The 13546-nt window shown below is 42.5% G+C and overlaps 1 protein-coding gene across 1 annotated transcript; it reads right to left on the bottom strand.

The window, feature by feature from the left end:
• Nucleotides 1-2245: 2245 nt before the first annotated feature.
• On the bottom strand, nt 2246-11505 carry ANKRD1 (ankyrin repeat domain 1). Its single transcript, XM_014839420.3, has 9 exons — nt 11107-11505; nt 10284-10463; nt 9222-9359; nt 8987-9094; nt 7850-7948; nt 6252-6350; nt 5855-5953; nt 5618-5716; nt 2246-3113 (listed from the first exon to the last, which is right to left on the bottom strand). Exons 1-9 carry the CDS (start codon nt 11317-11319, stop codon nt 3003-3005), a joined length of 1146 nt encoding a protein of 381 aa, XP_014694906.3. The 5' UTR covers nt 11320-11505; the 3' UTR covers nt 2246-3002.
• Between the last annotated feature and the right edge of the window lie 2041 nt (nt 11506-13546).

The following is a 13546-nucleotide window of genomic DNA, read 5'->3' as shown; positions in this document are numbered from 1 at the left end:
TACATATATGTAAAGCATTTTTGACTGACTTGCGCTTGAGCGATTTGATGGACTGGCCTCGTTCACTCCCTCTGTTAAGCTGACGGCCACTGCTGCTGAGCCCACACACCGCGAGTCTGCCACTGCCTCGAGTGCCAGCTCGCCTCTGCCTTCACCCAACGGGGATTCACCAGAAGTTGAGGTGTGTGTTTATTCACAGGGCTGTTTATGCCATTGTATTTAGCATCATAAAATCATGTAAATTAACTAAAAATTATGAAAACTTGTGAACAATGAGGGGCAAAAAAAGAATTCCCAGGAAAACTAAGTTGATGCTTTTGAAATATTTGAAAAAGGTGACTCATTAAAAAGAACTGCTGTCAAAGGAGGTGTGAGCAGGACAACTAAGATTTAGGGGCGATCCAGTAAAAATGCTGTACTTGATGACGACAAAGAGATGGAAAGACATTCCATGTATATGGATTGGAAGAATAAACATAGTTAAAATGTCCATACTACCTAAAGCAATCTACAGATTCAACGCAATCCCAATCAGAATCCCAATGACATTCTTTACAGAAATAGAACAAAGAATCATAAAATTGCTATACTTGGATTACTTCACTGGAGTCGTAAGTTCTCTTCTTTAAAGAGACTGGAACTCAGGAAAGACAACTAGGTCTCCCATCAGTGGATCCATTCTCCCAAGAACCGGCTTTGACCCTCCTTTAAAAGATTGGCATACATTTATATGTTTTGAACTCAAATAAAATGTTTAAGGGGATGTATGTTCAACTTTTTTTGATGCTCCACCTCAGTCTACTTTTCAGCCAGCTGACTTTGTATCTATGAGCCCCAATTGCACCAGGTAGAATATTGAGGACTTTCGTGTTAGATTAGGAAGGAAGTAAAGTTACTGCAGATGTGACTGTCTTCTTGAAAAACTCAAAAGCAGCAGCTGGGAACAGATTAGAAACATAGGGGCTTCTGAGCTTATGCACATTTGGCGCTTTACTTGGAAGAAATGGAAGGACCCTGAGCCTCAAGGATTTGATGGGTTACAACCAGGACCCTCAAGGAAAGGTAGAGGGGTGACAAAAGGGGATTGGGAGGGAAGGAGATAACAGAGAGAATGAAGCTCCCAGTGCTCCTGGAAAGTGAACTCTACGGGTTGTTAGACAAGATAGAAAAGGTTCAAAAATATTTCAAACCATTCTCACAACTCTGTATGTGTCCATGACCAGCTAACTGGGAGACCTGGTTATGGACTGTCACTGTACACCGTCTCAGAGTGTTAGAGGCACAGTTGAGAGGTTACGTGTGTGACCCTATCTGGAAGGGTATTCAGGGAGGGAAGGGTGGCTGCCAGTGCTAGTGTTTCACATCAGCATTCATGCATTTCCTAAAGTGCCGGACTCTTCCCATAACCTCGCCCTTTCCTCTGTTCTCTCTGCTGCCTGGAACACTGTGCTTGAATAACTCGTTTCTCCTTCAGACTCCACTGAAAGGTCACCACCTCAGAGAAGACTCTAGAAATCCCGACCCCTCCATCAAATGATGTGCCTCCACATCTTAGACTCTCACAGCACTCTGTATTTTTTATTTCATTGTACTTGCCACAGATTGTTACTATAAATTTTTTCCTGTGATTATTTGATATTCATCTATTCCAGGAAGGCAGTGCAGGGACCATCGAGTTTTCTCATTACGGGTCTTAGCATGTGGCCCCACACCTGGGAACAAAATAGCTTACATTGGAGGTCAAAAATCATGGACCGGGTGTGTTTTCTCGTTGGGGTTGGTGGTGGGAGGGGTGTCTCTGACACTGCCAGCCCGTGTCCACAATAATTGTGAAATCTCAGATTAGTCAGCTCTGATGGGAACTTCTTAAAGAGCACATGTTTAACTTGCAGTAACTATTCTGCCCACCAGGGGTCTCTTTCTCCCCGTGGTTGGGGCCAAAAGAACTTGCCCTGCTTGGACATTGCCTTGTTGCTCCACATGTGGTTGCGGCATCCACCGCCTCTGCATCACCTGGGAGCTTGTCAGAAATGCAGAATCTCAGGCCCCACCCAAGACAGGCAGAATCAGAATCCGCATTTTAACATGACCCTCAGGTGATCTGTCTACACATGAGATACTGAGAAGTCCTATTTGACAGGACATTCCTAATCTGAGGAACTTGGAAGGCAAGAAAAACCCCATCTTAATGGCCTCCTTCACATGCTTGTTTCCCTCAATACTTATAGAAGTACTTAGAAAGAGATTTAGAGTTTGTTCGCTTTTATTATGAATATAAAGTATACATACAACATAATGTACATTTACACATTTACAATTTGCAGTAACTTTCATCTTTCTTGAGCAGATTCGGTTCTGCATGGCCCAAGTGCTTGCTCCTTCCACTACACTTCGCGCACGCTCCGACGTTCTCTTCGCCTCGATACTGTGCCTGACTTGGTAAGAAATACCAGGCCCAGGCTGGCTCGACTGTCCTTCCCACAGAGTCGCTTTCATTCTCCTGTTTCCTTCCCTGTCACCACATGCCTTCCATTGCCTCAAACTTCAGCATTAAAAACTCAAGAGAAAAGAGGGCTGCATTATCACCTTTGTCTTTTAAAAACACCTTGAAGGACCTTCCATGAGCGAGGTGACACATGAGTAGGCCCTGAGAGCATTGCTCTGTAACATGGCTTAAGAACTGTCTACAGGAAGACTCCGAAGTGTTACACACAAATTAAGCTTTGCTCACCAAACGGATGATTGCGAAGGATCTGAATATCTGTGGTATCGAAGTAAGTTTAAAAAAATAAATAAACAGGAATAAATAAAAATAAATAGAGTGAGCTTCACTAAGGGAAATTTCAATACCTATATCCCTGTGCTTTGTCAAAACTTCATTAGGTGCAGCTTTACAACAGGTTGATGAAGAGAAGCTGGATTTTATGACTAGTTACTCTTTAGGGCCGTGCCTTCAAAATACCGAAGAAGAGCAGCTGTTGAAAAGTCTGTCGTCATTTCTCTTAGAACGTAGCTATGCGGGAGGTTTTGTAGGAGTTCTCTTTGAGGCTGTCAAATATTGCTTTGGTTCCATTCTGCCAATGTAGCACCAGATCCATTGGGGTCTTCCCAGCCTAGTCAAAATAGGTGAGGAAATTTCACTTCCAGATGGGAGGCATCTATAAATTCACAGCCCCTCTCTGTGTGTTTAATGAGGTGATGGATAGGTGTGTTACTGAAGTGTTTTATGCTTTCCACTATGAGTGATTTGCAGTTTATATTCAAACCAGTCCTTCACTGTTTCCCAGGGAATGCTTTTGGCATTTGAGATTAGCAGTGGTTTTCTTCCTATGGGACTATTTCAGGTATTGATAAAAATGCCTAGTCCCTAGACACTAAATGGCAGGAGCACGCCAAGCATTTTGGAATTCAAAAAAATGCCTCCATACATCTCCAGTATGCTGCAGAATGGGCATGGGGTGGTAATCTTGATCTCTTGGTCAAAAACCGGTTCCTATCAAGTTGGAAGATGATTCCTTGACTGATAAAAGCTGGTGGTAAATGAACTCCTTCAACACCTGGGCTTAAGTGCTCAGGTACTGCTCAGGACTATTCCTGCTCCAGGGGGTAGGTTTTTCATAACTGCTCAGAAGTTACATTGGGCTCCCAGGAAATTTATTTTTCTTGGAGGTGACAGCAATGACAAGTGTGAATAAATATTTGAGACCGAAATTTTTTTCCCTTATGCATGTGTCTCAAAATATTTACAAAAATTAAAGCTATGTCACCTCAATTCTTGTCTTTAAATATGAGAAGTACTAAATTTTTCCATTTTTATTCATTGAGAAGTCTCTTTAACCCAGAGATTGCAAACTGGCGGCTTTGAGATGCAAATCAGTCTAGAGACCGGTTTTGTTTGGGCCCAAACAGAGCTTAGATTTTTTTTTAAAGTTGGAATTAATTGGCAACAGTTGGCAATGAAGAGATTTCCCAACTGAATTTGTGGTCTCTGAAAAAAATCAGAAGAGTTGGCAGCACAGTACCCCTGGTTCTACAGAGCAGCAACAGACTGGGCTGGGAAAGAGCCACCACCTTTACAAGTTACGTCCACAGACTCCTGCAGCCACCCGTTTAAGTCATGTATGTGATCTGCATGGCCCCTGTGCGTATCTGAGTGGCCCTCTAACCTTCATTTTGGAACTTCTCACGTCTGTAGCATCTTCCTTGAAAAACACATCAGCAGACATTAAGACTGAGTTTTGGACAATGATAGAATAACGCATCGTGTGTTGTTTCCAGTCCCCATCAAGATGGTGTCCAATAGCTTAGAGGTCTTTTTGGGGAACATCAATCCATTGGGTCAATGATATTAATAGTTCCAAAATCCTTATGCCTGAGTCTAATAATTCAGAGCCTTGAGCCCTATTTGTATATTTTGGGCTATTCCATAAATTCCTTGCACTCCTTTATTGAAATTTATCTCCTGATTTTCTGGCTGCTTACACAGTTTCCCCCAATCTATATGCTAGCTTCCTCTGCTGGTAGTGTCTCACTGTCTGAAAAAAAATCGTATTTTCTGCAGCTTTGGAGATTTCATTGAATCTACTCTTTTTCTGATAGTTTATTTAAATAATTAGATAAGACCAGTCCTAATATCAAGGATGAGGGAACCCTACTGTTAACACTTTCCTACCCCAAGCAGTCTCTATTTATTGCATTTATTCTTTGTTCCTAAATCACCAAGCCAGTTTATTTTTTTTTTAGTGCTAAAATATTTCAGTCTCATAGTAACACAATAAGGGGAAGAAATTATTCACATTTTAAGATGACTGGGGTTTTCTTCTCCTTCTTTGTAAAGTGATTCTCTAAAAGCTTATTTCAAGTTATTTCTTCAGTAATTTACACTCATTCCTCTGGGTGATATTTTTAAAGCTTATATTAGATGACGTTTGTCTGGGAATTGGGACCATGAGGAAAAGTTGGTTACATTCCCTGCTTACAGATGAAGCTAAATTAATATGTACTTGTGGAAGGGACTTATACAAGCATTTTTCAGGTCTAAATATAGGAAATTATTTTGAGGGATGTGCAGATACACCAAAGTGGAGAATGAATGGAAATTATCTCAAAAATATAGGCAAAAGCATGCTACCTCTGGAAGAAAGTGGTAGCATGCCATGCTGTTGTAAAGAGGGGAGGGCTATTCTGAATTACTCGGATAGAGATTGATTAATTTGGGTTCATTGGCCCTTGGCTGTGTTGACCACTGTGGAATTTTAGCCCACTTCAGGAATGCTGGGTGTCTTGCTCAGCCAGAGGTGGCCCATGCAGACTACGGTTGTGTTTGGGAAGGTGAGCAATTTGACTGTCTTTTATTTTCAAGAGAAAATTTTTAAACAATTACTAGACACCATATTAGGCGCTGAAGTCAAAGCAGTCACTATGGCTTCCCCCATCACTGACCAGGTGACCCAAGTCCTTGCCAAGGTTAGCAATGTCCTTATGGGGTTAACAGGGGCATTTAAACCATCAGAAGACCCCTGAAATACTACCACTGTGGGAATATTTTCAAGTATGTAAGATACGCTTTTGTAAATGAGAAAGCCTGCAAGTGGGGCCCCATGTCTGGAGCACTTACACAGTTCTTGACGTTGAGGTCGGCGCCATACATAATGAGGAGTCTGATCATCTTGTAACGATTCAGTCTCACAGCGTCATGCAGGGGAGTATCTCCTTCCTAGAGAAGCAGAGTGAACAGGCTAAAGGTGGGCTTGAGGCCAGGAAGTAGGCACCTAAAGGGTACCCAGCTTGGGAAGTGATTCCAAATAAATGGGGAACAAAGCTTAAAGAGGCCAAACTTTGTCCAGCTACTCACTCGGTCTTTGGCGTTGAGATCAGCTTCGCAGGCGATGAGATGCTCCGCGCACTCGTAGTGGCCAGTCCTCACTGCCACATGCAGCGCTGTGCTGAGCAACTGGGAAATTGAAGAACACCACTGATTCACCGGGCGTGAGGACAGAGGCTCTCCCAGACCCCGAAGCATGTGCAAGAAGGGGATGTGGGCACAATGGTGACTATGCACACCATGAGCTTCCAGCTGACGGCAATGGTGAGGTGGATTTGGTAGTGGAGGGCAACGAGGAGGAGGGAGAAGAAGGAGGAAGGAGAGGAGGCAAGGGTGGAGAAAAGGGGAAGAGAGAGAAAGAAGAGGAGGAAGAGGAGAGGGGGGAGAGGGACAGGAAGGGGGGCGGTGGTGGGAGGAGGAGAAATACCTTATCCCGGGCGCTGATTTTTGCTCCTTTATTCAGCAACAGTTTTAAGACATCCAGGTTTCCTCCACGGCTTGCCCAGTGGATAGCTGTGGATTCAAGCTGTACCAGGAAGATAAATGGACATGACTTAACATAAAGAAGAACCTGGTCCAAGGAATTGGTACTTGGTTTCTAAGGCCCAGGAATTCCAGGTTTCCTACGGCATCTGTGGTAACTCTGGGTTGTCCTCATCTAGATTGTCAAATGTTTTCACTATACATGTGTGAATGCACTCGTATGTGTGTATCTGTGTGCATGTGTGTGCATAATTAGGAGACTCTTAATAAATCTCTTTTAAAAAAGATTCAGAACTACAATTTATTGTGAATTTTCTCATGCCAGCATGGTGCTACACATTCTAGACACATTGATCCCCCCAGCAACGTTATGAGGTGTTACTGTGCTCATTTACAGATGAGAAAAACAATGCTCCAAAATATCCAAGCTTCTTGCCCAAGGAAACACAGCTAATAAGTAGCAGAATAAATATTCAGACCCACATCTGCCTGGAACTTTTAGCCACTTTTGCCAAATATACCCAAAAGTTCTAGACAAGTATATTTAAAAATTCTGGCAGAATAAGAGTAGTCCCTTCCAGGAGCCTTTAATCTGGATCTGACACTTCTTGTATCCCTGTTGTTTTCTCCTCCTCTCTTGCTGGTTCTCTGCTGTCATTTGTGCTACCACAGCCTCTGTACCTCCAGTATCTTCATGTATGGTCACTGCATCCTGCGCTTACTGAGAGGAGAGTCCCTCTTGACTGCTCTGTTTGATAGATCTCCGGCTTTCCGGATTCCACACTCATGAATTTTACTGTCTTTCTAGGGAAACTATTTTTGTTGTTTCTTTAATTGTTCTTCTGCGTGTTTGTCTTTTGGGTTCAGTTTTAGCCATATCCTTTGGACTTTTCATATCCCCTTTCCACTTTGCTGTAAAGTCAAATTGAGCTGCAGTTAAATAAATAAAGCATTTTCCCAGCCTCAATCTTCAGGTCATAAAATATGCTGCATACGGGTCTTTGTAGAAATCACAGTGGTTGAATTATTGAGGTCTGAATAACAGCGACTTTCCATACGTGCAGTTCAATTTGTATACCGTCTGGCCCCATATCTCATGGATGGCAGTCGGCGTCTATCATAGAAGGTGTGCAGTTAGAGAATGCTGATGTGTTGCTGGCAGCCAAGGGGCCACGAGCAGACTGCCGTGTATAATGGGAGGACAGGGATGTTGAAAGGCAAGTGTTGACAGTATTACTTCTCAGTAACGTTACTGTCTTGATAATGACCCAGCCCTCTGATGAGGTTATTGAATTCTGTTCAACAGCTTTCACTTCCTTATTTTCCCTGGAACACTCCTCTCCTTTTTGGTGTGTATGGAAAATACTTTCCACATGACATGGTCCCATCTCCCAGCTTTCCTTTGTATGGAGAAAGGAGCTTTTGCCTAGTTCTCCCAGATAAATTTGCAATCCAATCAACCCAGTATTTCATTGTAAGTTTTCTCAAGCTGCATATAGTCTACTTATTTTGGCTCATTTCCAAGCAAAGAAATATATTTACCATATCACGGAATTCGATCTGGGCTCCAGCTTCCATTAACTTCTCCACGATTGCCAAATGTCCTTCCAAGCACGCCCTATGAAGAGCTGTCCTTTTATACTGTCAGAATAGAGATTTTAAAAAAAGAGAGAGATAGCAATGCATATAAAAATATGTATAAATCCTTTCTAAGAGGTATGAAGCAGGGGACTCTGATGACCTAACAGATAGGACCTCGAGTGCTTCTTTATGAATTAGAAATGTCAAGTTTACTAAAATTACAGAACTAGAACAATTATCCTGCAACTGAGATTTGAGCTTCCCACAATGTGCTCAGAGGTCTAAATCAAGGGATGTGAACTTAAAGGTTCAAAGCTGCCAAAATGCTGACACTTTCCTTTCTTGTATTTTGCACCTTCCTTGTTTGGGAAGTATTTGCCATGCAGATCAGATAGTTTTCTTCTGTCTGGAACTGTTGCTAGGTTGAATATCAAAAAGTATTCAATTCATTTGTAAGAGAATGGGAGACTCATTTTTAGTTTAACTTCAGAAATGAATCCCCATTTCAGTTCATAGGGGAAAGAATACAAAAAGGATTAGTGATTTCTGATAAATCGACTTCATATGAATGGATGAATAGACTATTAGAGCTGGAACAACTTTGGGCGTGATTTCACTCCAATGCCCTTTATTTACAGATAAGGAAACTGAGGTTCAGAAAATGCAAATTAGCTGCTAAAAATCACATAGTCAAGTAGTGATAGAGCTGGCACTTGAACTCCATTCTCCAGATTCCCTGTCTAGAGCTGATGTGTTTGGGTCCAATCAAAGTCAATGCTAATAATTTCTCCAAAAGTAACTTGTTGGTCCTGCCTCATTAAAAGTCTATCCCAAGGTTCTAAAAAGTTAAAGGCAAACTGAAAAATCAGCTGAAAGTGTATGAGTGCAAAAAATGATGCAATCCATAGGACCAATCCAGCGTTTTTCCTCTTTTTGGACCACAGCACTCGCCTATTATGCTACTGGCATATGTGGCAACAGCTGGGGAAACTGTTTCAGGTGGATGGATTTTTGGCACCATATTAGCATGGCTGCAGTAAAGCATAAGAAACACAAAATTAATGAGCTGGATTTCGCAGTGCTCTGTATAAGCCTTACCTCGTCACAGACATCTGGATTGTTCTTGTCTGACAAAAATTTTTCTACTACTGGCAGTTTATTCTCCAGGGCAGCCTTCAGAAACCGAGGCACATCCACAGGTTCTGTCTACAGCCAGAAAAATAGCGTGAGAGTTACCGTGAGCTTTCCAGCATCAGTCAAACCCTCCACAGATATTCATTCCCCTGGAGCGCAACGGCGGACGTGTCATAGGACAAAACCAAACGGTCCTTACAATGATTTCAGGTTCAGGCTCCTTGGCAACTGGAACTTTGGTTTTCCTGTATTTTTTCCTTTTCTTCAGTTGAATGATTATTTCAAGGTCTTCTAAATTTTCAAGCTTTGATCTTTGTTCTAGTTTTTTCTTCTTGAGCTAAAAAAGAAATCCGTATTTCAAACTAGGGTGAGTTCTACTGATAAGCATTCTGGTTGTGTCTAAGCAAAATCTGCAAGGTCTGAGATAAGTTTGTTGCAGTTTGAACAAAAAAATAAAAACATTTAAGATAAGTCTTTGATTCTGATTCAGTGAATTCTGATTTAAGTATTTGGGGGTCTGGTTTTTCAGCTAATTGCCTTCATCTTCACTTTTGCTTGTAGCGTCAGCTTTGGACTACTTAGAGATAGGTTCTGGTCTCTAAGAGAGGATTTTGTATTCACTTCCACAAACAAACCCCCAATTGCTGTAGGATTTTTAAATCATGCTCAAGAATTTTTTTTTTTCTTTTTACCCCAAAGAACCCAATAATGAGCATTAAGCTCCGAAATATCAAAGCCAAACTCCTTCAGGTGGCCCGCTAAGAAAGGCCCATGAAACAGACTGTCTTGGGACTACAGCTAACTAATGCGTGTTTTATCTGTGGTTAGTAAGTAATGAAAATTTGCCCAGCAACACAGATCTTGTCAACACAGATAGCGGACACAGTCAAACAATGATCAGTGGACCACAAACCACGTTATTGAGAAACAGAGGTTTCCTCTGCTTGGGATTAACTAGACGGCCTATGACATCAGAAATTCACTGGACATGTTTGTCTTTCCAAGACTTTCAATCAGAACATGGTCATAGAACATTGAATCATTGATTCGGAATCCAAAGGTCATAGTCTTGCCAGACAATTATTTCCCACTACCTGACCCATGGAAGTTGCCTCTTTATGGGTTTGAGTTTGGTAAAGAAACATCTTTGCAATGGTTGTGGTTATCTTGTTTCTCTCTTTTCTCCTTCCTGCCTGGCACCTCCATCCCTACTCCATGGTCACCCCCCCCCCCCACTATGGATTCCATGGAAGGTTCTTACCTCTGCCTCTCGTTGCTTCTCAATTTTCCATTGTTGCTCCCCCAGGCTCACAGAGTGGGCTGGAAGTGTTTTCAGATCCTCTTGCTTCTCTAAAGTAACAGCAGCTTCATACTCTCCATCTCTGAAATCCTCAGGAAGGAACTCTCCTGTGTTCCCGCTGCCATTCTTCTTCCCTGTGACCTAAGAGGGAAGAAGATAGCAGGGTCAGAAGTAGTGGGGTCCTGGGGTCACTCTCCACAGAGGATGCTGCAGGAGGCCCCCGGTCCTCCCTCCCTGGTGATGGACACCTCCGAGCAGCACAGTGTCAGATCTTGGGCTGTGCCGTGTTGCTGCACTATTCCAGGATTACCTTGTTCTGCTCAGTTAAATCAGGTCTTAGGTTAGGTTGATATAGTTAAATCTACTTTCAATCTGCTTCATCACATCTCTCCTAGGAAAATCCCAACCCCTCTCTGATTATTTAAAATTCTTCCATTTTAGATACTTTTGATGACCCTTGGCCTTGAGTTGTAAAGTTTCCAGACATACATTTCTTGCAACAGAACTTCCTCCCTAAGGCATTTTGGTAACTGCATGCGATTCCACTCTTTAGTAATAAAACCAAAGGAGAAGATAATAAATAGGAACTATGTAGAGAATCTGTTACTGCCAGCTCCATTTTTCCAATTTCACTTATTTCATCACCTAAACCAACCATTTTCCATATTGGACATTTTCAGAGTACCTGTGCATTATGCCGGAAAGAAAGGGGTATTTCGATTTTCAAATAAGAATTAAGACTGAACCAGTATTCATTGCATAAAAAATAATATGTCTTACATACCAGCTCTTCTACTTTCAGCATCTTCATGTCAGCCTGAAGTTCGTCTGTATGTTCTTCTCCTGTGGAATGACTCCCTTGAGTCGGCCCTTGTGAGCCGCTCCACACCGGTCGGCTTATATAGCCAGGGCTGGGTGAGATAATCTTCCAACCTGGGAACCCAAGTAACACCCCTGCCCCCACCCGCGGCCAACTCAGAGGCAGGTGAATTTTCATTCCAGACGCAATGTCTGGGAAGCAGAAGAGGGAGGGGATGACAAGTAACCCCACTGAATATGTGAATCAGGAAGAAATGTGAGAGGGCCATGCCTTTGGCAGTGACCACACCGCTCAGCAATGCAAGTCATCCTATTTATCGAGAAGCCAGGGGACAGCTGTCTGTTGATATTGCACCACAGCACTGCTCTTTTTCCTTCTTTGTCAGCTTTCATATGACTAACCCTATCAAGAAAATGTAAATGCCCTGCATATCACACTCCCAATAATATCTTTCTGATAACCAGACTTATCAACACTTCACTGGGGGGAAGTGTTGCTTCAGGACATCCTATTCCTGTGGGCAAACAGCCTGAGAGGGAAGGATCCGGGTCCTAAAGGCCCTTGTCTATATCTGTTTGGAATTCCCTAGAGTGATGTCTGGGGCTAAAAAGGCCCCATGACATGCCACCTTACCATCATTATAAGAAATTGAAAGCATTCAGTAATGCACTTTTATTTTATGGTGTCACTGCCATAATTAGCAAATGACATGCTTACTGTCTTCTAAAACAGCATCCTTACTGGAACATGTTTTATTCAAAAAGAATCTGAATGGTCCTGAGATAGATTATATGAGACCAGTTATTACCAATGATTGATTAGGTCATAGAGCCAACGTTCTCAGATGCTATGGGTAAAAGATTCACCTGTGGGAGCTTGTCAAAAGTACAGATCTCTCGGCCCCACTCCAGGGCATTCTGAGTTGACTTTTGGCGAGTCCTAGAAATCTATATTTTTCGAGGAACCCAGGTAATTCTGATAGATCAAGGTTTGAGACACATTGCCAGAGGGGCAATGAGCTTTGCTTTGGGGAGGGGCGACAAAGACCTCTGTTTCTGGTTTCTCATCTCTGAGGTGTTAAATTATGTAAAAATGTTTAGATCTTTTTACAGTTCAAGGAGAACCTGGGGTTACTATCTTCAAAGCCATTTGAAGGAGGGGAGAGTGAGAAACAGGGAGTATTAACAGAGGGGAGTGTTAATTAGAATGTTAGGTTCACCTTTCTTTGTCTGTCACTCCCTTAAACTTACCCACTCAACAAACAGAGCTGCCATTCTCTTCTTTTCCCTTGAACTGATTAGCCCAATGGATGATTTTTCTGGAACTTTCAGAAGGAGACATTAACACTCCCCCCCCTCCCCCCAAAACCAAAACACTGGCAAAGTGGAACCCTTCCAACTCCTGTATCTGTTCTGGCCTCCTAATGTTCTATCCTCAAAGGAATTTTACTTAAAGGAAACTTCCTGGTATTTTCTTTAAGACAGAGATGGCTATTGCTATTTTCATTGGTCTCTTCATCTAAGTGAGAAGTGGCCATTTAAGCTTTTCCCACCATTTCCTATGCCTTTTTGTCCCAGGCCTGACCTAAACTGAGTGGACCATTAGGAGACGTCTTTGGGGAAGAGTCATGGGTTGTTTAAGGGTTTTGAATATGGAATCCCAGAGCTGTGAGTGCCCTTAAAGTCTGAGCAAGACCAATGCTTTCATTTTACAGAGAGGATGCGGAGGCAGAGAAACATTAAGAACTTGCTGCAGACAAAAAATAGCTAGTTGGTGGATGCTAGGTTGAAGAGTTTTGATTCCATCCAACAGAAGCAGAGCATCATTGAGCCCAGAGCAGATTTTCTAAAGCAGTTCACACCTAGACCCACTCAGGGCCCAACCGGAACTGGTTACATTGCTCTTCAGTGTTCACCTCACTCAAAGAATGCAAATAAAAGCGGGTCAGATGGCTCACAAGCCCATTCCCTCCTCCAAATATTTAATTATCCCCTCAAACTTGGCTGGTTCTGTACAGGAAGCTCTAGGAAGTCCTGAAGAAAACTTTGCAAAGGATGACAGTTGAGGAAGGGTGGATGGAATGGGCTGAACTTAAAGAGAGGAGCAAGCTGGGCAGATCCTCAGACATCTTCAGGCCAGCAAAATCACTGCTGGGCCTCTCCACTCCCCCTTTTCCCACATTGGTCCAGTTTGTCATCACAAAACATGACAGAATTTGCTTTTCAAAAAGAGAGTCTAGATACTATTAGCTCCTTAGCAACACGTAAGACAAAACTCTCTTTTCAAATCATTCTAATTCACGAAAAGTGAGAACAAAACTCCTCAACTAGAGGAGAGTTCTCTATCACTTGATTTTAAGGCGCTTCCTTCCTGTAAAAGGTCACCTAATAGGGGAAGTTCTGAA

Source organism: Equus asinus, chromosome 2 (assembly GCF_041296235.1).
Source record: "Equus asinus isolate D_3611 breed Donkey chromosome 2, EquAss-T2T_v2, whole genome shotgun sequence".
NCBI classification, from domain to species: domain Eukaryota; kingdom Metazoa; phylum Chordata; class Mammalia; order Perissodactyla; family Equidae; genus Equus; species Equus asinus.
Note: the sequence above shows the minus strand (reverse complement) of the source record. Positions and strands in the feature narration are given on the sequence as shown.

Bases quoted from the DNA above. Each gene is read 5' to 3' on its own strand.
- ANKRD1 (XM_014839420.3), bottom strand. From the start codon at position 11,319: ATGAAAATTCACCTGCCTCTGAGTTGGCCGCGGGTGGGGGCAGGGGTG. The intron at 7,949-8,986 runs GTAAGGCTTATA...CTATTCTGACAG, and splicing joins ATCCAGATGTCTGTGACGAG to TATAAAAGGACAGCTCTTCA. The intron at 6,351-7,849 runs GTAAATATATTT...TTCCTGGTACAG, and splicing joins AGATCGAATTCCGTGATATG to CTTGAATCCACAGCTATCCA.